The following is a 25055-nucleotide window of genomic DNA, read 5'->3' on the forward strand; positions in this document are numbered from 1 at the left end:
TGTTAGTTTGTAATTCTACCTAAAGTTTGTTTAAAAGATAATATGTCGCCATGAGGATCTATGCTCAGACAAGCGATCTAGGACCGCCATGACCCTTTTGATCGATAGTTATGGCAAGATCGGGTTCCATCGTTTTTTTACGTTTAATTAAGATAAATCGCGGTTCAGTAATCTAGCCCTGCAAGATGAGTTGTATTTGTTATATTCGTGAAAACAGTATCAAAACAGAATTTGTGGAGGATAAGTAACAGTTTTGTTGCTCCCTTGGAATTATTTCCCTAAATTTGTAAAGCATTATATTTAACAAACATTTAGTTTCAGGATTTTTGTGTTTCGGGATAAACGATCCAATAGCTTTGAAATTTCAGTTGATCAATTGTATAATGGCTATTTGAATATTATTATTTCTATTGCAATTTTGTATTAAATATAAAATCCAATACATAATTATACTAATAATTAATACTATAATACGTTTGATAATACTATAATAAGTATTAAAACGTTTATATAATAAACATTAATTCTAAATCCATACAAAACATTAATTGTAAATCTATACAATAGCGCAACAATATGACTGGCACTGCTCTACGCCAGATGCCTGGATATGTCATTAATTATTGTAAGTTATATAGCTTTTTACACCAAATTCCTTCAGTTTTAAAGACTGATATGTGTTAAAAACTCTGAAAAAAATACCATGGGTCACCGTATTCTCGTTAGTCGGTTAAATCAATGTCGTTGAAAGTTTCCATTACGTTGATAATATAATCGGATACGTTATTATTATTCCCGTTGCCATGGAGTTCAATTTGAAAAGATCGCGCGCAATAGGGAATTTAGTTCAGTTTTGAAATGCATTTTAATTGCGGTACACAAATGTTTAGCTTTTTTGATTATGAGCAAGAATATCGTGTCCTTGTTAAGTTAAATTTATAAATAGCACATGGCAAGTCTATTTCATTACTTGATAACTAACTTTCTGTTAAACTACGGTTGATAATCGTTCATAACTTTTAGGAAAGTTATTCTTATAAATTTGGTAAATAAAAATATAAATGAATCAGTGTCTATGTTACAGCTTTATTGAAATGATTTGAATGCATTCGAAACTTTTTACATATGCTATCCGAGTAACCTATCGATTAAGATCAAGACTGGTTTCTCTTTACCAGTAGTCGAGTTGTACCCCTTTATTGGCTATAAACAATAGTCGAGCGTTGGCATCCATGTGTTCTTGTTAAAGGTTTGGACTGTTTACATAATGATGCCACTAATGCACTAGTGGATTTAGAGGCGGGGGGGGGGGGGGTGCGAACCCGGCGCGCGCCCCCTGTAAAATCGTCCAAGCTCTCTTTTTATTTCAATATCAGAGGAAAAAAATAAAATAAGATACGCTTAAAATGCACGATTTACCGCTACAAATTGTTTTAATTTTCTGTAGGATGTAACCCCAAACCCCATTGCTAATAGTTTATCCCATATGCTCTCGGTTCTGAGGGATGGGCGCATGTCAAAAGGTTGCACCCCTAAGTTACGCCCCTTCTAACATCAATTTCTGGATGTCATGACTGCGAACTATCAAGATAGTCATGGTTAATTACATAATTTGAATGAAGTTGATTTTGATAAGCAGTTTCATCGATTTCTATTATCATTTAAGGTAATTGATTGTTTGGGAGCATTGATCGTATAAATAATCGAGATCACTATAGTTTATTTAAAGCGCCTGTACAACATAGTTGGTACACATATAAAGAGTTTTGCAAACTTAGTTCTAAATTTATAATTGTCACATAATGATATATCTTACTTCCAGAGAATTACTGTCTAAATACATGAACCTGTTTGGTTTTCTTTAAGCATCACTAACTTTTCTGACATTATTATTATTATTATTATAGCAAATGATTTCAATTCTAAAGTGTGTTGGAAGACATAAGGTTGTATGCTTATAGATATCAACTTAATATCAATAAATAAATCATTCACATTAATGATATGATCTCGAACTTTCATTAAAACACATTTAAATTCTCTCCATTGATATAAATTAGTTGAACTACTATTTGATTAACCTCCAACTAGTGTATACATGTTTGAAGTCGTCTTTATTGCATAGTATTTGATAATTAATATCGTAGTTTAGAAAAGGTTGTTTAATCTCACTTTTGATGATACAATCGAGCCTGTCTTAAAAGAGGCCACAAGGGAAGAAGTTAGAATATCAGTGTAGGACCGGTGTCCGCTTAATACAAAAGATATGTGGCTGTTTGGTATAATGACATTTAAATATATAAAATACATAATTTATATATCAGTTATTTGGCTTTTGGATATAACGTTATGACAAAAGCATCCTTAACCAGTCTTACAAAAGTATTATTATTATATTGAAAAGGTTCGACTTTCAATTTGAACACAGGTAATAGTTCAACCCAGGTAAATGTATCAGTTAAGTGTAACCTTACCAACATATTTATCTCCCTTTGTGATATGTTTTATTTACTTCCTCCTCACCCTTAAACTTTGAGAAAAGGTATAGTATATTTTAAATAATAACGTTATTTTTTCAAGTAAAATCATGTTTCCTGGGTGCTGTTGTAGCATTACATTTCAGTGTTTAAACGTATGGAAATTATTTATGTAATTACATAGGCTTTTCATAAGACGATTTGATCTAGTTTCGATTTTGAATTCGTTCAATGACATTGAAAACAGCTTTTATCCTGAAGTAAATCGTTCGTTTATTGAAATGATTTAATTAACATATTAGTGCAATCTTAAACTTTATGCTTTTAGTACTGAAACATATAGACACATTTTAGCACTTCATTATGTTATAAATTTGCTCTCACAAACAATGGTAGTTCAAGCGAAGAAACTGTTTTGTTCAATGTTGTCAAGGACACTATTTTATAACTAATATACATATAAATGTATAGCTTTGTAATTTATACCCGCGATACTTATAAAACGGTAAAGCATTCGCCTTCTTGTGATTGTTCCTTTATAGGAGTTAATTTTTATACGAAAAAAAAAATCCATCTTCGATATAGTGAAAATGTGTTAATCTACAAATGGTCAACGGCATTTGACTAGAATTATAATACTATCAATGTCTTCGAAGACCGTGCGATTTACTAGCTGTTACCGTGTTTCTATTTAGCAGTCGTACACGTATCCTTATATTTATTAATCAAAAACAGCACATAGTACTAAAATCGTACAATATACCATATACTGTATGGGGCTTTAAATCCGTTCGAGTTTTTTTGCGAATCCAAGTGAGTCAGTTCGCGTGTCTTTAAATGAGCGCAAGTTGTAAGTTGTCTGTCAGTAAGTCAGTCAGTCAGTCGGTCAGTCTGAAAGTCTGTACGTCACACTCCATTCCCTCTCAATAACTTGAGAACGCTAGGACCCAGGAGCTTCATACTTGATGTGCAGGTTGATGACCAGTAAATGACACCTTGATTTTGAATTCAAAAGGTCGAAGGTCAAGGTCGCTGTGACCTTAATGTATAAAATGGTGTCCGTTCAATTAATGAAGATTCTTTATATCCAGAAACTTCATACTTTGGATGTTAGTTTGACAAGCCAAGTAGATGACCCCTATATATTTTGAGATCAGTAGATCAAAGGTCAAGGTTGCGGTAACCTTGAGGTGAAAAAACGTTTTTCCTCTCAATTACTTTTAAACACTTGCACCAAGGATCTGCATACTTGATATGCTGGTTGGTCATGATCTGTTGATAAGCCCTATTGATCTCAGGATCAGTAGTTCTTAAGGTCACGGTCAAGATGACGTTTAGGTGAAACGAAAGGTTTCCCGTTGAAAAACGAAAGAACACTTGCACCAAAGAACTTCATACTTGATATGCCAATTGGTCATGACTAGGGAACAACCTGTATTGATTATGGTATAAGTAGATCAAAGGAAAAGGTCGCAGTGGAAAAAAACTGTTTCCAATAATAACTTAACAACTCTTGTACCGAAGGACTTTATACTTGGTATGCCAGCTGGAAAGAAGACAACCCTAATCCCTATTGATTTTGTGACCTGGAGGTAAAAAACCGTGTTCCGCTAAATACCTAAAATGCTTGCACCTAGAAATTTCATACTTGGTATGACAATTAGTTGTGAATAGTTAATGACCTCTATTGATTTTGGGATCAGTAGGTCAAAGGTTAAGGTGGCTGTGACCTTGAGATGAAAATACGGTGTCCGCTAAATAAAAGAAATGCTTGCACCTAGGAACTTCATACTTGGTATGCAGTTGGTCATGACTAGTAGATGACCCTATTGATTTTGAGGCCAGTTTGTCAATGGTAAAGGTGACTTTGAGGAAACATGACGATTTCCGCTAAAGAACGCTTGGGCCCAGGAACTTTATAACTGGTTTGCTAATTGGTCTTAAATAGTAGATGACCCTTGTCGATTTTGGTCAAATGGTCAAGGTCACAGTGACCATCAGGTGAAAAACAATTCGTTGGTCCCCTATTTGTTCGTCACAGTTCTTTACGCTTAATAATGAAAGGTTGGATCAAGGAACTTTATTCTTGGACTCAGGAACTTCATACTGGGTATGCAGTATGTAATTACCAGTAGATGACCTCTATGTTTGTTCGCCTCAAGTCCAAAAGTACAAATTTCATTGATTATTTCTCACCTACGACCACACAATGTGAGAGACAAGCGCATTTTAAAAGAAATCTCTAGTTATGTTTACAATATTATCTATAATTAGACGTTTGTTCTCGTAAGATACCCGAGCTATGGAGGTTCCAGGAAATAAACTGCAGGCAGGGCCATCTGCAGAGGACACAACCTACTGCCAGCCTTGTGAACAAGATGACGAAATCCTCCCTGCTGAGGTTTACTGTACCGTCTGCAAAGAGTTCCTCTGCTCTAGTTGCGCAAGTGTTCATAGGAAACTCAAAATGTCTAGATCGCATTTCCTTCTTGACAAATCAAATATGCCTACATCTATTGTGGGACATAAAGATGAATATGAATGCACAGAACCTTGTGATATCCATCCGAAAGAGTCTATCAAATACTTTTGCAGCACCCATCAGACCCTCATTTGTGGACACTGTGCAGTACAAAACCATCGATCGTGTCATGCTGATGTCATATCAGATATATCCAAAGCCTTCAAAGATGGAAAAGAGTATGGGGATGTTATGAAAACAACTGCCAGGTTATTTGAAGACATAAATTTATTCGCGTCTGATGTGGAGAAAAACGTTGACGTTGTAGCAAAGTTATGTGAAAATGAAGTTGACAAGCTGAGAAGATACCGAGAGGAAGTTAACAAGTATTTTGAAGAAAGAGAACAGGCACTGTTAAAGCTTATAGAGAAGATGAAAAACATGGACGAAGAACTACTAGGGTCTCTGAAACCGAAATATACAAACCTGAAGTCCAAGCTGGAAGAAATAAATGTCACACTCGAAGCACAAGGAAATAACATGATACAGTTGTTCATTGAGACCAAAAGGGTCAAGAAACTCTTAGAGGGCCTTCAGAATGAGCTTGATAACATTAAGAAGGAAAACGTAATTCACCACTACGAATTCAGAAAGGATCCAGCCACAGAGCGTCTTATTGCATCTGAAACTGGCATGGGGACATTAGAAATCATTATGACTGAAAACACAACCACGTCAGGTATATATGAATATTCATTCAATAACACAATTGTAAACACCTTTAATGAAACATGGCATAATAGACAGTTTTTATGACTCGTCCAATAGTACATCGTCTAAATACATTTATTTCTATATCTATGTATTCATTGCAGTTGTCTAAACATCTCAAATAATTAATGAAGTGATTTACAAGTATATAGAATAAAAGGCAGGTCCTTACATTTACTATAGATATATATATATTAGGATTATTATACGTTTGTTAACAAACGCATCGCGCAAAATCAACATAACTTTACATGAACTTACGCTCGATGTTTCATAACTAAATTACATAATACAAAAGCTGTTTTCATAATATTCATAATGTCGTTCCAATCTGATGATGACAGTAGTTAACTTAACCTAAAACATATGTAATAACGTTTAATACAGGAGTATCAGATAGTTGCAAATAATATCGACAAATAAGTATGAAATAGATTTCCTATTCTATTACCGTATCTTTACAAAATAAACAATAACGTTAATTACTAGATGTGCAAAAGCCCGTATTTTTAGAAATTACAAGTGCTTTAACTTATAAATAAAGTATTTAGTTATCATAGGCAAATAAATGACCATATCGTTTAAGGTAGCCACTGTACAATTATGTTATCTTTTAATGTCCAGTGACCCCATATTGTTTTGGTATTGTTTGAAAGGTCTAATGAGAGGAGCAAGATTATGAAAAGTTTTTAAATTATTAAAGACAAATCATTTTACCTTGAAAGATTGCCAAAAAGGTCAATCCAAGGCGGACTTCAATTATTATAATAAGATACCGAGCAAAATTACATTCTGCAAAAACTTCATTTATAAGTAATCAACTAGCAATGCTCATTCAAACTGACCAAATCTGCTTAGGGTCAGTAGGCTTAAATATATAGTTTTAGTACCAATGACTTGGTGAAAGTTTATTTGTAAATCGGATATCTTAACAACTTTATAAATTCAACAATGCATTTTTTTGCTGAAATGTTTAAACAAGAAGTTCATATTCCTACAAACTGCTAACAACGCCCTAATACCAAGAAGTTAAAACAGCTATGTTTTAAATCACTGCAGAGAGCGACCATGGCACATTAGGACTTACAGTTCAGGGAGATGGCCAAATGAAAACAATTGTAGCTGCCGAACATACAGGTACTAACAGTCATAAACCATCTGAGTAATTGAATATTTTATTTAATGACCTTCACATTTTATATTACTGCTATGTATTATTTGTCTTATGATATATGCTATCTTCAAATTCCTGTAAATCATAGCGCTGTGATTTTGTACAATGAGCATGAATGAAAACAAAAAATATGACATGGTGTTTTTAATATTGCATTGTGATTCAAAATCATATTGCTATTTGCTCACGTTCAAATTTATATTTAAAAATGTTACCTATAAGTTATTGTAGTACAGATATTTGATATACTATAAACAATTCATTAGTGAGCCAGGCCACTGACCTGACTGTGTTGAGGTTTACACCAGCTATGGACATATCAATGAAGTCTCCAACTGACAACACGGACTGCCACGTGTCTAGTATGCTCCAACTTGCCGGATCGAGACTGCTGCTAGCTGACTTTAACAACAACAAAATCAAGGTGGTGAACTTGCAGACCAACAGCTTGGTCTTCCAGATCAGTGTACCGGGTCAGCCATGGGACATATGTCTTCTTCCCGAGGATAGGGTGGCTGTTACAATAGCCAATAATCGTATACAGTTCCTGGAGACTCGTGGAAAACTCGCTTTTGGTGATCATATTAAAGTGAATGGTGACTGTCGGGGTATTGCTTACCATGAAGATAGCTTGATAGTGTCCTTCTTTGATGGAAAGGTAGCGGTACTGAATATGAATGGGCATGTTATAAGACAAACACATAGTGATGGCAGTGGAAAGGAACTATTTAAATGGCCTAACTACTTAACAGTTGTGTGTGAAGGTTCAACTGCTTTCATTTACGTATCAGACTGGTTTGGGAACACAATCACAAAGCTTGACACGAACCTTAACATCCTCAAGACGTTCCAGGACCCTGCATTGGAAGGACCAAACAGTATCACGGCAGTCGGAAACCAGTTGTTAATCTGTGGGTTCGAAAGTAAAAACATTATGGTACTGGACTTTTCGACTGGTCAGATGACACAAATAATGGGGAAGAAAGAGGGAATACAACATCTACTGTGTTTCTACTACTGTCCGCAGCAGAGCAAGCTTCTTGTTACAGAACAATATAACAATTCAGTAAAGGCGTTTAATACAATAGAGTAATGTCAACACATGGAGTGAAATGGATGGAAATAAAGTTCACTAACTGTTCGACATTCGATGGTTGCATTTAAATGGAAATGATCGGTGAACCACTTTGATAAAAAAACCCTCATAAATAACTTATTTTAATCATTAGTACACTTAATTTATTTGGAATATTTTAATCAATTACGTGTAAATATGTTTTTATTGTCGCATTTTCTTGCATTTTTATTGTTTATGAATATATATTATTCCGATCGTAATATTTCTTATGTACAAATCCAAATATATTTGAAAAACAATCAAATGTTTACTTCCAGAAAGAAATTTAACTTCATATGTAGTGTACAGTTTTCTGTTGAACTGCAATTACCTATCTGAAATGATAAGTATCAGTACATGTTTAATAAATCAATATTGAGTTTCAGGCCATTGCGTTGTAATAGCTATCAATAATCGAAAACCCTTCAAATCTAAATATAGAAAAGTGAAGACAAGTGTTAAAGGGACTAGTTTATGTTGTACAAGGTCAGACATCGAAGAAAATAAAGAAAAATGTGAATACATTACTTGTAACAATGAAATAACATCATCGCAAGTTCAAAAAGAGCTCAGTTGTTAACATATGTTGAAAGATGCCCCTAAAATGCTCCATTTATAGAAAAGCTTTCTAAAAGTAAAATATGTTTAAATGAGTAAATAACATTGCCAGTTTGAGGTGTTTTTTATAAGTTTTTAAAGCGATTCGATTTCAAAAAAGTAATTACAGATTTTACCGACACACAATAAGTGAAATCTACGGAATATTCAATTAACCTTTGTAAGTTCCTATGATGACTTATATTTAAAAAAAAGTCCTAAAGCGTATATGTTTTGACCTTTGCGGGTTGACATCATCCAGGATACTGTGGAAGCCACCTCCTGTTTATCTGAAATAATAATTATATGGTCAAAGAATGAAGTAAGAAACAACCCACTTACATAGTATATACTAAGCAGTATTCTTGCACTATGAAATGCCTGCATACATGTAATTGAAAAATATAACTTATGTGGATTTATTAATTATCAATAATACACATGTTACTATAAATAGTAACATTTTACTACAGAAATTCGCTCCCGCAATAATGATTATCGTCTCCGCCCGTGGAATTATCACAGCACGTCAGGGCGATTATGGCATAATTGCCTGACGAAGACGAGAACGTGCACACTGACGTCATTTTCACGAAAATAAAAATGGCCGCCGTATACTTGGTAGGCAAATATTTAAACATTAAAAGCTTTAAAGGGTTTAAAATGGAACTATCGGTGCAATAATAGTGACATTAGTTTTACCAATAATGACACCTTCCGTGTTTCAGTAACGAGGACTACCTGAAACCGCACCGGATGTTTACATTTGGTAAAAGTCATAAAGCAGTAAGACAAGGAAATGTTTTAATGAAACGTTTTGTTTTTCTTTATTCGCTTAGGAATGTTTATTATTCAAGTGTAATGGCTAGGGTCATTCAAGCCAAGATTCTTATGAAACTGCTCCTAGGCTTGATGGACCCTAGCTGTGCTCACCTATTGAAATGAACATCAAAATCAGCCGATGTAGAAAAGGAAATATTTGAATAATGGGAAAATAGGCTTATTCTGAAAACACGTACGAAAAGTTTCACTATTTTGATTTTTAGTAATTCGTTATTTTTTGCTAATGCCATTCAGAACCATTTTGTTATATCTCATTAGTAATTCTTTCAGACAACATGTAAATTATATGACATATACTTCATCATTCCACGAAATCATGTTATAAATCCATTTGAAATCATTGACAACTATATGGATAACAATTACGATAACAATAACCTCGGGCATTTATTCCTTCCACTGGGGCAAGTATCAACCAAAAGCCATGGTCAACTATGTATTATTCTATAAATCATCTAATGATAAACAATACATAATCATAAGTAAACTGATTTACATAATAATTAAAATCAGAAGGGATAATGAATGTTCTATCAAAGTTAATATATCTATATGCTGTAATTTCCATATTTTCATGACAACTTATAATTAATTTATAAGTATATATCACAGAAGTAATTCGATCTTATAACATTATTTTCGATGTCCGTGGTGTGGACAATGGACCTTCTGTACAAAGGCCCAGCTGTAGAGGACAGTTGCATCCAAGGAAAATGACTCTGAACCTATAATTTAATATTTTTATTTTTCAATAAATGGCCAAGAATGAGAAATACTAAATAAACTGATCTGTTGGGTTTATCTTATTTTAACATTATATAAAAGCTACAAATATGTATACATTAAAATTGCACAGTTAAAAAAGTGTCACTGGCATGAAAAAAGCTTAGCTAAAATGTAAAAACTATTTTCCATTGATGCAAACTGGCATTCTAATAATGAAAATAATATCCATAAAAAGGCGTTAAACACTGTTATTTTAGATATTAGACTAGACAATCTCTAAGCATGACATTAGACAACTGAAATGATATATTATACCCACATTTTAACTTAATCGCAACTTCTTTCTAGGCATAAATGTAACCCTCTCTTGCCGTTTATATTTAGTATTGTCTGTAAGTTGGCCAATTTTTCTGAGGAACAACATTACAGATTTGATACCAAATCAAGATCATCTGACCTCAGACCAAGTCAAAAACATTTGTAGGTCTTTAATGTCATTACCATCAATAACTTGACTGCATGGTTTGCTGTAAAGTTTCGTACACTCACAGGTCTGAGGAAAAGTCAGTCATAGTCAGTTTACAAGCTTTGTAACTCCTCTGCAAAAGACAGATTAAATTCAATATCACTTGCACCAGACTATCTGAACAAAGTCTATTAACTACTAGTAAATCTTCTCGAAATATCTGATCTTGACTTAGTTCATAAGGAACGGTGCTAGGTAGACTAAATTGGGACATTTTCATGCATTTTCTAAGTAGTTTTCAAACTTTCCGCCATCATATCCGTTGCTATTTGTAAACCGTATGTAGCAAGGTGCATATTTCAGTATTTTATCAGTTTGTGTGTTTGGTATGGTTCTATATCGTATATTGTTTTGTATTGTTTGTGTATCGTCGTGTTTAGTGTTGTGCTATGTGGTTATTGTCCTCTGTGCGTTACTGTCCGTCTATGTCCGTCAATGTCCGTCTATGTCCGAGTGCGTCAGAGCGTGAATACTGGTTATGCGAGTTTGTCTAAATTTATAGAGTGGTTGATTGGTTCATAATGCCTTTTCCCTTTTTTCCCGCCTCATTGCACACGCCCTTATTTATATATACACGTAAATCATTCCGTTCTGAATCATCATCGACGCAAGTCAAGATTTCAATTGTAACAGTTGTTACTATATTCTTACTTATTTAATATTCGCTCTTATCTTTGAGCTGAAATATTCATTCATATTTAATTATTATTTAGACGTGCCTGGTAAGTTTATTGCTCATAGTTCTTAGAATGTTTTATGTATTTAACCGCGAAGTCTCCTTTGATATATTTACCGATCACTGTCCATTGTCTTTGTATTTTGTGTAATTAATAATATGATTATGTTAGCATATACTTTTATATGTTTTATTATATGTTTTAGGTTTCGTTCGACTACGTATAAATAAATATTTTCGAACTCCGAAGTTGAGTGGTTTTGTCTTGGCACACCCACACTACACGTATGTTGTAACGAAAAACATATTTCCGGGTCAAACTTACGAAAGGTTATTTAAAATAAACATTAATAAGTACTTAAATAAAGAATACGAACACAAATAAATGAATAAATTACCTTCCAAATAAATGTTATTCGTGTAATAAATCCGAAAAAAGTATTAATGCCGTATAGATAAACCGATGAGACCATCGTATCGTTGGTCTGGATTTTGACATGTTTTCATCAAAATGGCGTAGGGTGACACCTTCAGGTCAAGGGCATATATATATAAGATAATAATTCCATTTGCAATGTGAACACACTATCGTTAACAACGGAATAAATCACGATTAGAGCATAGACCCACACAAACCGGGACTTTTCGTAGAGGCATGCATCGTGATTAATTGGAAACATATGATACGATTATCATACTGGGCACTGCTTAATTCCGGAAGTCCCTTAAAATTCGGATATCTTTAAAAACAGTTTTGGCGACCGTGATTGATATAGAATGATCAAAGCCAACGCATCTGACCTCCATATCAACATAAATAACACAACAGCGCAGCTTTGTGAGTATGATCACAAATAAATACTTCTGATTTTCGCTTTTCCAGATGCCAATATTAAGTCACGACACGCGAGGGATGACGTCATAGCGATGACCAAACACAATGCGAAAGTACATCTGAAGTAAGAACTGTTACAACTGTTTTTGTGCTGTACAGTTTTTGATGTGAAAATAATTTTATTTGTGATCTGGATTTCAGTGCATTTCTTGCATTTTTATACTAAGGGAAATGAATTGAATACTTACTGCAAACACATTACAATATAGTTGTTTCTCTAACATAATTAATTATCAAATTGATATAGTAAGTGCGTTAATTTAGTTCTGAAAGTCTTGCCAATACAAAACTTTAAAAAAAAGAATGCCATGGACTTGACGGTTTCTAAAAGGTGATAAGAATTAAACGGAAGTCGTTGTTCAACGAACATGTTAAACGATTAACACGCTTTTAGATCTTATTTTGGTTTTTTAAAATAAAGACCCGAATCTGTGACTTAAATATTCAATGTTGTAAAAGTATTTCCATGTTGAGATGGTTTGAGTTACATTGTATTTCATAATTTTGCAATTCTTCGAAATGAGCTGATGTGCGTTAGAGCCTACACACTATCGTGAATTTAATATTTTGAAAGAAGAAGAAGAAAAATATACTTCTACTTGCAAATTATGACTGATAGCCCTTATAATGATTAAACAAACCTACAACTATAAGTTATAGTTGATATGAATTTTCCAACATTGTTTTTAAATGTACCTATAAATCTATGATCCTACATATTATGTCAGTATATTTAAAAGATTTTCACCAAAGGCCATCGTGTAGATGAGTCAACTGTAAAGAACATTATCACGCTTTATAGAACAGAACAAAATAAAAGTGATACCGAACAAAATAATTACATGTGCAGTGAATGAATCGAATATTAACCTTCGAGAAAACATTTGAAAAATAGCTCAACCATTTCCGTAATGCTTAGACATTATATATCAAACTGTTATTATGACATTATTATCTATTTCGAAAGAGAGGAGGTCAAAGTGAAAAAAATAAATTTAATTTTAAGTATTTGATATACTTGTTAAAAAAAGGAATTTACTAACTCTTTAAAAGATTCCCATTATTGTGTCTGCTATATACCACCGCATGATTCCAAAGTTTACAGAAATCCGAACTCAATTTTATTTCAGTTTGACTTTTTTCAACAATTGTCTTCTGACATTCGTAAATACAGTGACCGTGGGAATGTTTACTTGACCGGTGACCTAAATTCTCGGTCTGGTGGTCAGCTGGACTATATCCCAGAGATACACCTGGACTGTTATGTCAACATGCCATAATTAGACTCATTAGTAAATAGTTTACCTGTACGTAAAAACTCCGATAAACACTGTAATGCCTTTGGTTTAAAATTATTAACTCTCTGTAAAGAGAACAATTTATGCATTTTAAATGGGCGATTAGAGGAGGGAAAATATACGTACCATGGTGTTTATAGAAATAACCCTGTTGCCACCATGGTTGACTATCTAATTTGTAATCATGACTGTTATAACTCAGTTACTAATATGCATGTTTTAGACCTGTCCGAGTTATCGGATCATTGCCCGATGACGTTTAGTATAAATATTCATAATACGATGATTGATAATAGTTCTGTGCACAAAAATAAAGTGGTTTGGAATACAGAACAAAGGGACATATTTTATGAGAATTTATATAAAAAATCCGAGTTATTTAATGAAATAAATACTAATTTGTTGTCTGGTAATATGTTTCTTGATGAATGTATGGAAACATTTTCAAATACTGTTTACGATATATCGTTTAAATGCTTTGCTAAAACATATGTTACAAAGGCTTCAAAATCCCGATACAAATGTCCTTGGTTTGATGAAAATTGTAAAAAGAGCAAGGATTCATTTTTAAAAGCCAATCGATTATTGTCTTTAAATAACAGTGATATAAATAAGATTGATTTCTTACTGTACGACGTAATTTTGCTGCAGCTAAGAGAAAATCTAAAGGATTGTTTTATAGCCAGGATAAATCAAAGTTGTCTCAAATGAGTAAATCTTCTCCACGCAAATTTTGGAAATATATTAAAAAATTCAGAAGTACCTCAAGCAGCAATAATTCTGTTGATGCTGATGACTTTTTAAAACATTTTTCTAAAGTATCAAATTGTACCGAAGGGCAATTTAATAGGGATGATCACGATTACGTTAGAAACGATACTCTGAATATTGATCAACTCGACTGCGCTATTACCATTGAGGAGATTAGTAAAACTATAAAACTGATGTCCCGTTTCAAGTCATGTGACTACGATAATAATGTAGCGGACTTTTTTATAGATGCGAATGATTTTATTTCACCATATTTATGTACTATCTTTAATTATATATATGACAATTGTGTTTACCCTAAATCTTGGTCTAAGGGAGCTATTGTCCCAATATTCAAGAAGGGGGATAAATCGGATCCGGCTAATTACAGAGGTATTACATTAGTTAATGTTACTTCTAAAATAGTTTCTTTAATTTTGAGGAATAGAATAAATAATTGGTGTGAACTGAACAATAAGTTTAGTGATTGCCAGTTTGGTTTTCGTGATAAGCATTCTACAGCTGATGCCATTTTTCTTTTACACGCTATTATCCAAAATGTATTAAACAACAAGTCAAAGCTTTGGTGTTTATTTATTGATTACCAGAGAGCCTTTGATACGATAAATAGAGATGCGTTATGGATCAAGTTAATTCAAACAGGAATTAGCTGTAAAATGACCAACATGATCAACTGTATTTATAATGAAGAACAGTCATGTGTTAAACTATGATCTGCTGGCGATTTGGAATTTTCCCAATTTTTCGATGTAACAGTCGGTCTGAAACAAGGAGAACCTCTTTCTCCTCTTTTATTTATATTGTTTATAAATGATATCTTTGAGAATTTAAATTTTCAAGCATTTACTACTAAGGATTTAGAACTTTTATCAATGTATATGATTTTATTCGCTGATGATATTGTATTATTTACCACAGATCCAGCAAGTTTACGAGCCCAGATGGATGCTATTTACCATTATTCTGTTAAATGGGGTTTAAAAATCAATGTAAATAAAACTAAAATTTGTGTTTTTGAAAAACTGAAGCAAGCCAGAAATGTACAAGTCTATATTAACAATGAATTGGTAAATATAGTAGATAACTTTACTTATTTAGGTGTTAACTCATTATACAGGCAATATGTCACATGCAGTAAAAATGCTAAATGATCAAGCTCTAAAGGCCTACCATAGTCTCTTGTCATTGTTTGACAAAGTTCATCTCGATGTTTAAACCAAATTGTCTTTGTTTGACGCTATGGTTGTTCCAATTTTACTGTACGGTTCAGAGGTATGGGGGGTATATAACTTTAAGGAAGTTGACAAGCTACACATTAGATTTCTTAAGTATATTTTAGGTGTAAAGCAACAAACCCCTAACGCTGCTGTATATGGTGAGCTTGGCAGATTTCCTTTATCCATTTTATGCAAGGAACGATCTGTTAAATATTGTTTAAAAGTAAAGAAAAATGTAAATTCACCAATACATATGGTATATAATGATTTGAATGCTAATATAAATAATTCTTCTTGGGCAAAGAGAATAAATTCTATTATTGATCATCTTGGTTTTATGGATGTAAGACTAAACTTCGATGTAAACATAAATTATCTTCCTCTACTTAAATATAGAATTCGTGATCAGTTTATTCAAGAATGGAATGCTTCTGTAAATAGTATGCCAAAAATTTCATTGCATTGTAAACTTAAAGAAAACTTTTCTTTTGAAAATTATCTTGTACAAATTAAAAATGATAGACTAAGAAAATATATGATGTGTTTAGATTATCAGCACATAATCTTGAAATTGAAACTGGTAGATATATTGGTACTGATAGAGCTGACAGAAAATGTAAATGTTGTTATTCAAATATGATAGAAGACGAGTATCATTTTATGTTATGTTGTACACTTTACAATAGATTGAGACAAACTTAATTAGGCAACACCTTCTGGCCTTCTATAAATATGTTAAAATCTGTTTTACTAAACAAATCAACTAGTAAGTTACTTAATACTGTAAGATTTATTAAATTACAATGGAATTAAGAAAATCTACCCTGGAACCTTAACTGTTTCTAAAATTTACTGAAATAATTAAGTATAAATCAATTGGCTTATTATTATGGTTTTAGTTTGCTTTACGTCTTTGTGTCTTTTTTGTATTATATCTGTACTGTACTACTGAATCTTTGTGTGTTTCTATTTGTGTATATTTTCACCATGGCTATGTGTTTAATGGCCATAGGCATTGTGTATGCCGATCTTTGCCAATAAACTTTGAACTTGAACTTGAACTTGTTATTTTCACTTCTTAGTATAAAGTGAAATATGGACCCGTTTTAATAAAAGCTCTGAACATGTTTTAATCAAGATCTTGGGGCCCGTTTCAACGTTAGCCAATTTAAGAATGGAAGAAAGCTGAGGGAACGAAAATAATGACGTGATGCCGTCTGTGATGTTGTTCATAAAAAAACGAAGTCTATTAACATTGCATTGTTATTTTAAACCGTGTTGATATATTATATTATTTCATAATTTCATCTTGTAATTTGCACTTTATAAAGTAAATGTTATACAAATGTTTTAAATACAATAAATAATTTCATACAGTGAGACCGTCCTCAGCAAAAGTAGGCTTGACAAGACTACAGTTAACAACTTCGGACCTACCAATGAAGTCTCCGACCGACAAAAGGGACATCTTGGTGACTTTTGATTACTCTAAGCTGATCCGGAGTAGCTGGTTTCAAAGTCAGACGTGTAATTCTGACTTGAATATCTTTAAAGGATTTTCATTCCAATGGCCCTGCATATAGTGCAATTCTTTAAGCAGATCTAAAGACGAAAGGGTATTTTGTTGAACACTAAAACCCTTGTAAGTTTATTTACAAATGTTATATAAACTAATTTTATTCATAACCCAACCCTATTGAAGCTTAATAATTAAAACGGAAAATATAAGGAAACAAACCAGATTAATACTACAGTAATCAAGTGTTATGGTAAATAGATCAACAGCGAAATACACAAGCAAAAAGAAACACACAGAAAAGTCATGTATGTGTTAATCACCATCAACGGCAAAATACAACATCAGTGCAGCATAAGCTTAACTCATCTTCAAGATGCTCTACATTGTGCCGATGGTGAGAAGTCTTTAACCAATTTATTGAATTTGTAAGGTTGGTTAAGCTTTTATTTTAATATAAGCTTTATCTTTATGGTATTAACTCTCGATCGAGAAAGAACAAGCAGTCACTTCTTTCAACCATCGTTTTGTAAGTACGATTGTCCGGTTGGCGCAATGGTTAGATAAAACCCTTACTACCGACGCGTCCAGGGTTCTGTTCCCGACTTTAAACGCGCATGTGTCATTGAATGCACGTATAATGCAGTGGTTGCTTCGTTCCAATACACAGCGCAAGAGCAACATCGTGCAGAAGAGAGTGACCTAGCATAACAAAGCAAGCAATCGCTGTAAGATAAACGAAGATTAAACTACGTGTGTTGGACTTTGATATTGGTGGTATAAGCGAACAAGTCACAGCTTGGTTATCTTTTCCTTAATACCCATGATTGCAGTTTTATAACTTTTCAAAGTCATCAAATGAGGTTGAATAAGAGCTCAATTGTCGGAGGTATTTCGCAAATGAACAATGAACTGTATGCCACTATACGAACGAGGGTCACAATGATACATGTCATATTTGCGGTTATATCCATAAATAAATACACCAACAAAGCCGTATATTAAATCCTTTTTCTAAAACCCAAACATGCGATGAAATCGACCTTACACATTATATCATTTGGAAGAAGTTTGCTTAACTTAAACGTGAAGTTGTTGCAGACGTTTATGTCACGTGCCCTCATGCAATAACACTTTACTTCATAATCCGGACCTTTAAACATATTTTTGACGACCTGACTGGTGGTGTTGAAAATATTGTAACCAGATTATTTGAACCCTGAATATCAAGTATTCGGCATGTATCATAGGGACTGTGTGCTTGAAGGCCGTGGAAAAATGACCACATTCTGAATCGTAATAATAAAACTTAAGGGAAGAACGATTTTTTTATGGGAATAAATAAAACATGTTTAAACCAAAATATTTTTGTTTTTTTACTCACCTCAGCCCTAACAAGTACATTTGTTCAAATTTGGACAAGTTCTTGGTCTGAGAAGTTATGATAATGCTTTGAATCATTGTCATGTGTTCATGAAAATAAATTGGGCATGTATCAAGGAGTAAGTACTTCCGATTGGGCATAATTTGCCCTTTTTATATTAGTACTGTAATATATATTGTCTATATCAGTTTAGGATAACCTTATCTACTTGAGCTAATTTCTGATAATGTTTATCTCCCTTTGTGATATTGTTGACGTTCTCTTTACTCATAACTTTGGAGGAAAGGTAATAATTCATTTTTAATCAAAACGTTCAAGTTTTTATTTATTTATGTTGTATTTTATGGTTTTATCTTGTATATATCAGTGTCCTGAGCCATACTTTCTAGCTCTTAATTTTAATTCTTGTTTCAACGTATAATAGTTCATTATTTATGTCGCTATATATACTGTTCTGAAAATGATTTGATGTACTTTCGATTTTGAATTCATTCAATTTAAAACTTAAATACATCTTTACTAAATTTTGATTGTTCTGTTATATAAGTGCACTATTAAACTATCAACAAAAGTATGTTCGGGTTGTATCTTGTACATATCAATGTTTAAAAGAAGGTCAGTATCTATGTCACTATATAGACTTTTCTGAAAATGAGTTGATGTACTTTCGATTTAGCATTCATTCACTGCAGTTTAAACCCAATATTCACCTTGAAATATAATATTGAACTAGCATATAAGTGTTATACTAAACTTAAATATCAAAATTGTTTTCATGAATGATAAATCATTTCAATATATGATAAATACCGTCGTTACAATTCGCGTTATTGAAAGAAATCACAACTTGTGGCTGTTTTGTTCCATGTTGTCAAGAACAATATTCAATAACTAGCGTAAGTAAAAGTGAATAGCGTTGTGATTCATTCCAACGATAGTCATACCACGGTTAAGCATCTAGCTTTTCTAACCGTTTCTATATAGGACATAATGTATAGATTAAAAATGAAGAAAACACTTTCCGATATGATACATATCTTGTTAATCTACTATCAACGGCATGTGCTAACAATGTAACGATATCATTTTTGGGAAAGGTCGTGTAATATGTTAGTTGTAATTGAGTTTCTGGTTCACATTCTTATACGATACCTTCAATTGTTTATCAAAAACGGTACACTGTAGGCATATCGTACCTTACAGGCGCGTAGCCAGTGCTCGACCTCAGTGGGGGCATAACTTATAGGCGTTGCAATTTGACCTCCGCCTCTCCTAATAGCCGAAATCTAGTTGGTTTAAAGTGTAAGCAGGGGGTGTGGGGTAGGGTATCCCGAAATAAAATTTTAACAATTTCTATTCTAAACTGTTGCATTTTGTGTGTATTTAATTACTTTTTTCTCTTATATTGAAAATAAGTAAACTTGGACGATTTTAGCAATCAACAAGTATCTTTTTCTCGATTTAGAATGAGTCAATGTATTTGTTATTACTTAAAACTTTATTACTTAATTCGTGCAGTTTGTAAAATGCGATTCTGGGTTTTGTTAAGAAAAATAAGTAACATGAGTTTAATGTTAAGATATGAATGCAATATTTAATATAATAAGATGTTTGTTACAAAAAATATCATCCATAATTAGACGTTTGTTCTCATTAGATAGCCCGATTATGGAGGTTCCAGGGATGAAACTGCAGGCATGGCCAAATTCAGAGGACACAACCTACTGCCAGTCTTGTGAACGAGATAATGAAATTCAAATTTGATAGTATACAGAAATTATGTTTTGAAATGCATACACTATATTCTATAACTATTTGTTTGATCTCGTTAGATACCCGGGCTATGGAGGTTCCATGGAAGAAACTGCACGCAGGGCCATCTGCAGAGGACACAACATACTGCCAGCCCTGTGAACAAGATGACGAAATCTTCCCTGCTGAGGTTTACTGTACCGTCTGCAAAGAGTTTTTCTGCTCTAAATGCGCAAGTCTCCATAGGAAACAGAAAATGTCCAGATCTCCCTTTCTTCTTGACAAATCAAATATGCCTACATCTATCGGTGGCCTGGAAATTGAATATGAATGCACTGTGCCTTGTGATATCCATCCAGAAGAGTCTATCAAATATTTGTGCAGTACCCATCAGACCTTGATTTGTGGACACTGTGCAGTACAGAACCATCGTTCGTGTCATGCTGATGTCATATCAGATATATCGAATGCCTTCAAAGATGGTCAAGAGTATGGGGATGTCATAAAAACAATTGCCAGGTTATTTGAAGACATTGATTTATGTGCGTCTTATGTGGAGAAAAACGTTAATGCTGTAGCAAAGTTAGGTGTAAATGCAGTGTACAAGCTGAGAAGATATCGAGAGGAAGTTAACAAGTGTTTTGATGAAAGAGAACAAGCACTGTTAAAGCTTATAGAACAGACGAAAAGCATGTATGAAGAACGACTAGAGTCTCTGAAACCGAAATATACAAACCTTAAGTCCAAGCTACAAGAAATTAATGTTAAACTTGGAGCACAGGAAAATAACATGATACAGTTGTTTATTGAGACCAAAACAGCTAGGAAGCTATTAGAGGGTCTGCAGAATGACCTTGCTGACATTAAAAGGGAAAACGTATTTCACCACTACGAATTCAGAAAGGATCAAACCACAGAGCGCCTTATTGCATCTGGCACAGGTCTTGGTACTTTAGAAAACATTCTGACTGAACCGCACAAGATAGCATCCGCATCAGGTATATCTGAATATTTATTATATTAGAATATTGTAAACACCTTTGATGAAACAGAACCTAATAGACAGTTTATTAAGATTTGCCCAATAGTACATCGTCTTAATACATTTATTTCTATATTTACATTTATTGGACGGGTCTAAACATATCAAATAATTGTGAACTGATTTATATAGAATAAAAGGTTAATTCTAATATAATTCACTTTAGATATATAAAAAGATGATTATACGTTTGTTAACAAAGGCAGTAGGCAATATGGTTAAGTGATGCATATAGAATAAAAGGCATGTCCTAATACTATACACTTTAGATCAGAAATAAGATTATTATAAACCTGCTAACAAAGGCAGTGAACAAAATCAACATAACTTTACATAAAATTACGCTGCATGTTTGATAATTAAATAACGTTATACAAAAGTTGTTTTCATAATATTCATTATATCAATCCTATCTGATGAAGATAGTAGTTAACTTAACCTAAAAACAAATTACAATAACGTTTAATACATGATTGTCTAAATTGAAGATAGTGGCGGCCGATATATATGAAATTGTTTCACACAATATTATCTTATCATTACAACAGAAATAGTATCGTTCATTACGAGGTGTAGAAAAGCCCATATTTTAAGAAACAACTAGTGCATCCACTCAAGTTATAATAGATATATGCATAATCATATATTTTATTTAGGTAGCCACAGTACCATTATGTGAATATTTAATGCACAGACACCCCATTTTATCTTGGTATTAATAGAAAGGCTTAATGAAAGGAGAAAGAATATGTGAAGTTTAACTGCATGGGGTCAGTAGGCAGAAAAATATAACTGTAGGACCAATGACTTTGTGATATCTTATTTATACATCGAATATCTTAACAACTTCATTAATTCGTCAATGCATTTTTGCCAAAACTTTAAAAATTATTTATGGAAAACAAGGAGTACAATTTCTACAAACTGCAAGCAATGCCCCTAATACCAAAACGGTATGACAGTTATGTTTTGAAATTACAGCAGAGAGGGACCACAGCAAAATAGAACTTAGAGTTCAGGGGGATGGCCCAAGGGAAAACATGACAATTTCCGAACCTACAGGTACTGACAGTCATAAACCATCTGAGTGAATGCACATCCTTATTTAATGACCTACACATTCCAATAATTTGTTATGTATAATTTGTCTTATGAGATATCTTTACTTCAAATTGCTTTACTTCTAAGCGCTGTGATTTTTTAAACATTTTTTAAACATTTTTCAACAGTTTAAACATGTAATTTAATAAGGTGCAAGTATAAAGCAAATATTTCATTTACTGCAAATTATTCAATACAGTGAGGAAGGCCATTCGGGATTTGACAAAACTACGCTTAACACCAGCTGTGGACATCCCAGTCAGTTCTCCAACTGACGACGTGATCTGTCACCTGTCAGGCATTCTCCACCTTGCTGGGTCCAGACTGCTGCTAGCTGACTTTCATAACAAAAATGTCAAGTTGGTGGACATGCAGACCAACAACCTGGTGTCCCAGATCAGTCTACCAGGTTGTCCGTGGGACATATGTCTTCTACCCGGGGACAGCGTTGCTGTTACTTTGGCCACTAACGGTATTCAGTTCCTGGAGACTGGAGGACAACTCGCTCTTGGCGACCATATCGAATTGGATGGTGAGTGTCGAGGTATTGCTTACCATGAAGAGAGTTTGATAGTGTCCTTCTATAATGAAAAGGTAAAGGTACTGGACATGAATGGGCATGTTATAAGACAATTAGAAAGGGATATCAGTGGAAAGGAACTGTTCAAATGTGCTGCTTACTTAACAGTGATGTGTGAAGGTCCGACTGCTTTCATCTACGTATCAGATAGGATCAGGAACACAGTCACAAAACTTGACATGAACCTGAACATCATCAAGACCTTCCAGGACCCTGCATTGAAAAGCCCAACAAGCATCTCGGCACTCGGGGACCAACTATTAGTATGTGGTTATGGAAGTAACGCCATTATGATACTTGATTTGTCCACTGGTCAAATGACACAACTGATCGGGAAGAAGGAGGGGATACGAAATCCAATGTTTGCCTACTACTCTCGGCAACAGAGCAAACTTCTTGTTACGGAATTCTTGAACAATAAAATAAAGGTGTACAATATAATCGAATAATGCAGCCAATGGGGTGAAATAGTTCGAAACATCAACTTAACGTTTACTTACCATTCGCATTCTAGCTGTGGCATTCTAATGAGAATGTTACGTGAACCACTATAGGAAACGATTTTTCAAGATGTTATTTGTATAGAACACATACTCGTTATAGTCCTTAGTAAAGAACATGTACTCAATAGGATTTAATGATTTTGCTTTATTCGCATTCAAAGTGCGTACAAATCCAAAGATATTTTTATATTTCATCGTAAAAATAGCATAACTTTTCTGCCAGAAAGAATATTACTTGATGTGTAATATACGTACATTTATTTAAGTTGCAATTACCTATCTGTATTATCAGTTTATTGTTTTATTATTCTAATTTGGGTTGGAAGCCATTGCGTGGGTTTATCATCTGTTCAATTATCCAAAGATGAACCATTACATTCAATATATGATAATGTATCATGTTGTCGCTGTCTCTTTTGTATTACCCTTGTCTAATCATTATCCAATGCCATAAACATCTTTATTATATTGGTCGTAGCTGTAAATATCTTAAATCAGTGTACACACTGATACTCACATATTGATTTTCCTTTTTCAGAGTTAAAGTATACATTTAAATAAAACGCCTCTTAGAGGGTAAATAAAACGGGCCCTAGAGCCGGGTATTGTGTTCTGTTTATGGATATATGGCATTAACCTGCCTTAATACAAACGGCATATAACTGCGGTACGACATTGCTTGTTCTAAACCTAGTGTCTGTTTCGTTGGAAAAAATAAGTCGTGTCATAATTAATCTTAAGTCAGTATAGAAATGGCGAAAAGTTAAGATTTCATTTTCTCGGCTATTCTCATTAAAAACCGGCTACAGGTCAACGCACACATATATGTTGCAAAATAAAGATAAGATCATTTCGGTTTACGACTTAGATCGACTGAGATCTTTACTGAACCGTTGTAACGTTTGTCTGATGCCATAAAACACAGTTGAGCGATCTGTGACCGTCCGGACCCATTTTGTTTGATATGTTTGTTAGGGCATGACCGAGTTAAATATATTGCCAATTTGTTTGACTACCTCCCCGTCCCACAGAGTTGATTGTACTTCAAATGACCATTTGCCATACTCTATGTTTCAAAGTAGTTTAAAAAAGAATGTTTGTAGGTTAATTTTCAACCAGTTACAAATGCAGAGACTAAGTTAGTACCTTTATATGCTGCAACACAAATGTTTGCTGGGGAAAATGTCCAATGTATATAATGGTTAATTCAAAACGTTTAAAACACATAAAGTAATAATAGAGAAATGACAAGAGCAATGTATACTTATTATTTATGGATTTTAAAACAAGGCGAAATATTAAACATTTTGAGTCATAAAACCAACGGCGGCTGTTATTAGAAAATTCGTGTTTTATACACCCGTTCATAGAATCAGACGTATTATAGTTTCAGCTGCGGTGTACGTGCGTGCCGGCGGGCGGGCGAGGTCCATTATGTTGTCCGATCAATACCTTTAAAAGCCTTATTATGTTTTACAATTACATGAATATGCTCACAAAACGTTGCAGGCCGAAAGCCATACAAAGTTTTAAGCGCTTTGATTATACACCCGTTCATAGAATAAGACGTAATATAGTTTCAGCTGCAATGTACGTGCTTGTCGACTGTCGCGTGGCATCCAGTTTGT

The 25055-nt window shown here is 33.6% G+C and overlaps 2 protein-coding genes across 3 annotated transcripts; both read left to right on the forward strand.

Moving 5' to 3' along the window:
* Positions 1 to 2490: 2490 nt before the first annotated feature.
* LOC128236495 (E3 ubiquitin-protein ligase TRIM71-like) lies at positions 2491 to 8385 on the forward strand. The gene is made up of 4 exons (XM_052951384.1): positions 2491 to 2542; positions 4769 to 5677; positions 6769 to 6846; positions 7150 to 8385. The coding sequence occupies exons 2-4, from the start codon at positions 4780 to 4782 to the stop codon at positions 7974 to 7976; spliced, it is 1803 nt and encodes a 600-aa protein (XP_052807344.1). The 5' UTR covers positions 2491 to 2542; positions 4769 to 4779; the 3' UTR covers positions 7977 to 8385.
* A 3903-nt stretch (positions 8386 to 12288) lies between these two features.
* LOC128236486 (uncharacterized) lies at positions 12289 to 23826 on the forward strand. Of its 2 annotated transcripts, none has more exons than XM_052951377.1 (4): positions 12289 to 12327; positions 20282 to 21199; positions 22225 to 22305; positions 22544 to 23826. In XM_052951377.1, exons 2-4 carry the CDS (start codon positions 20293 to 20295, stop codon positions 23371 to 23373), a joined length of 1818 nt encoding a protein of 605 aa, XP_052807337.1. In that variant the 5' UTR covers positions 12289 to 12327; positions 20282 to 20292; the 3' UTR covers positions 23374 to 23826. The 2 variants fall into 2 exon arrangements, with proteins under 2 accessions (XP_052807337.1, XP_052807329.1); XM_052951369.1 differs by lacking the exon at positions 12289 to 12327 and adding an exon at positions 18695 to 18735.
* The last annotated feature ends 1229 nt before the right edge of the window (positions 23827 to 25055 follow it).

The sequence above is a fragment of the Mya arenaria genome, chromosome 1 (genome assembly GCF_026914265.1).
Source record: "Mya arenaria isolate MELC-2E11 chromosome 1, ASM2691426v1".
NCBI classification, from domain to species: domain Eukaryota; kingdom Metazoa; phylum Mollusca; class Bivalvia; order Myida; family Myidae; genus Mya; species Mya arenaria.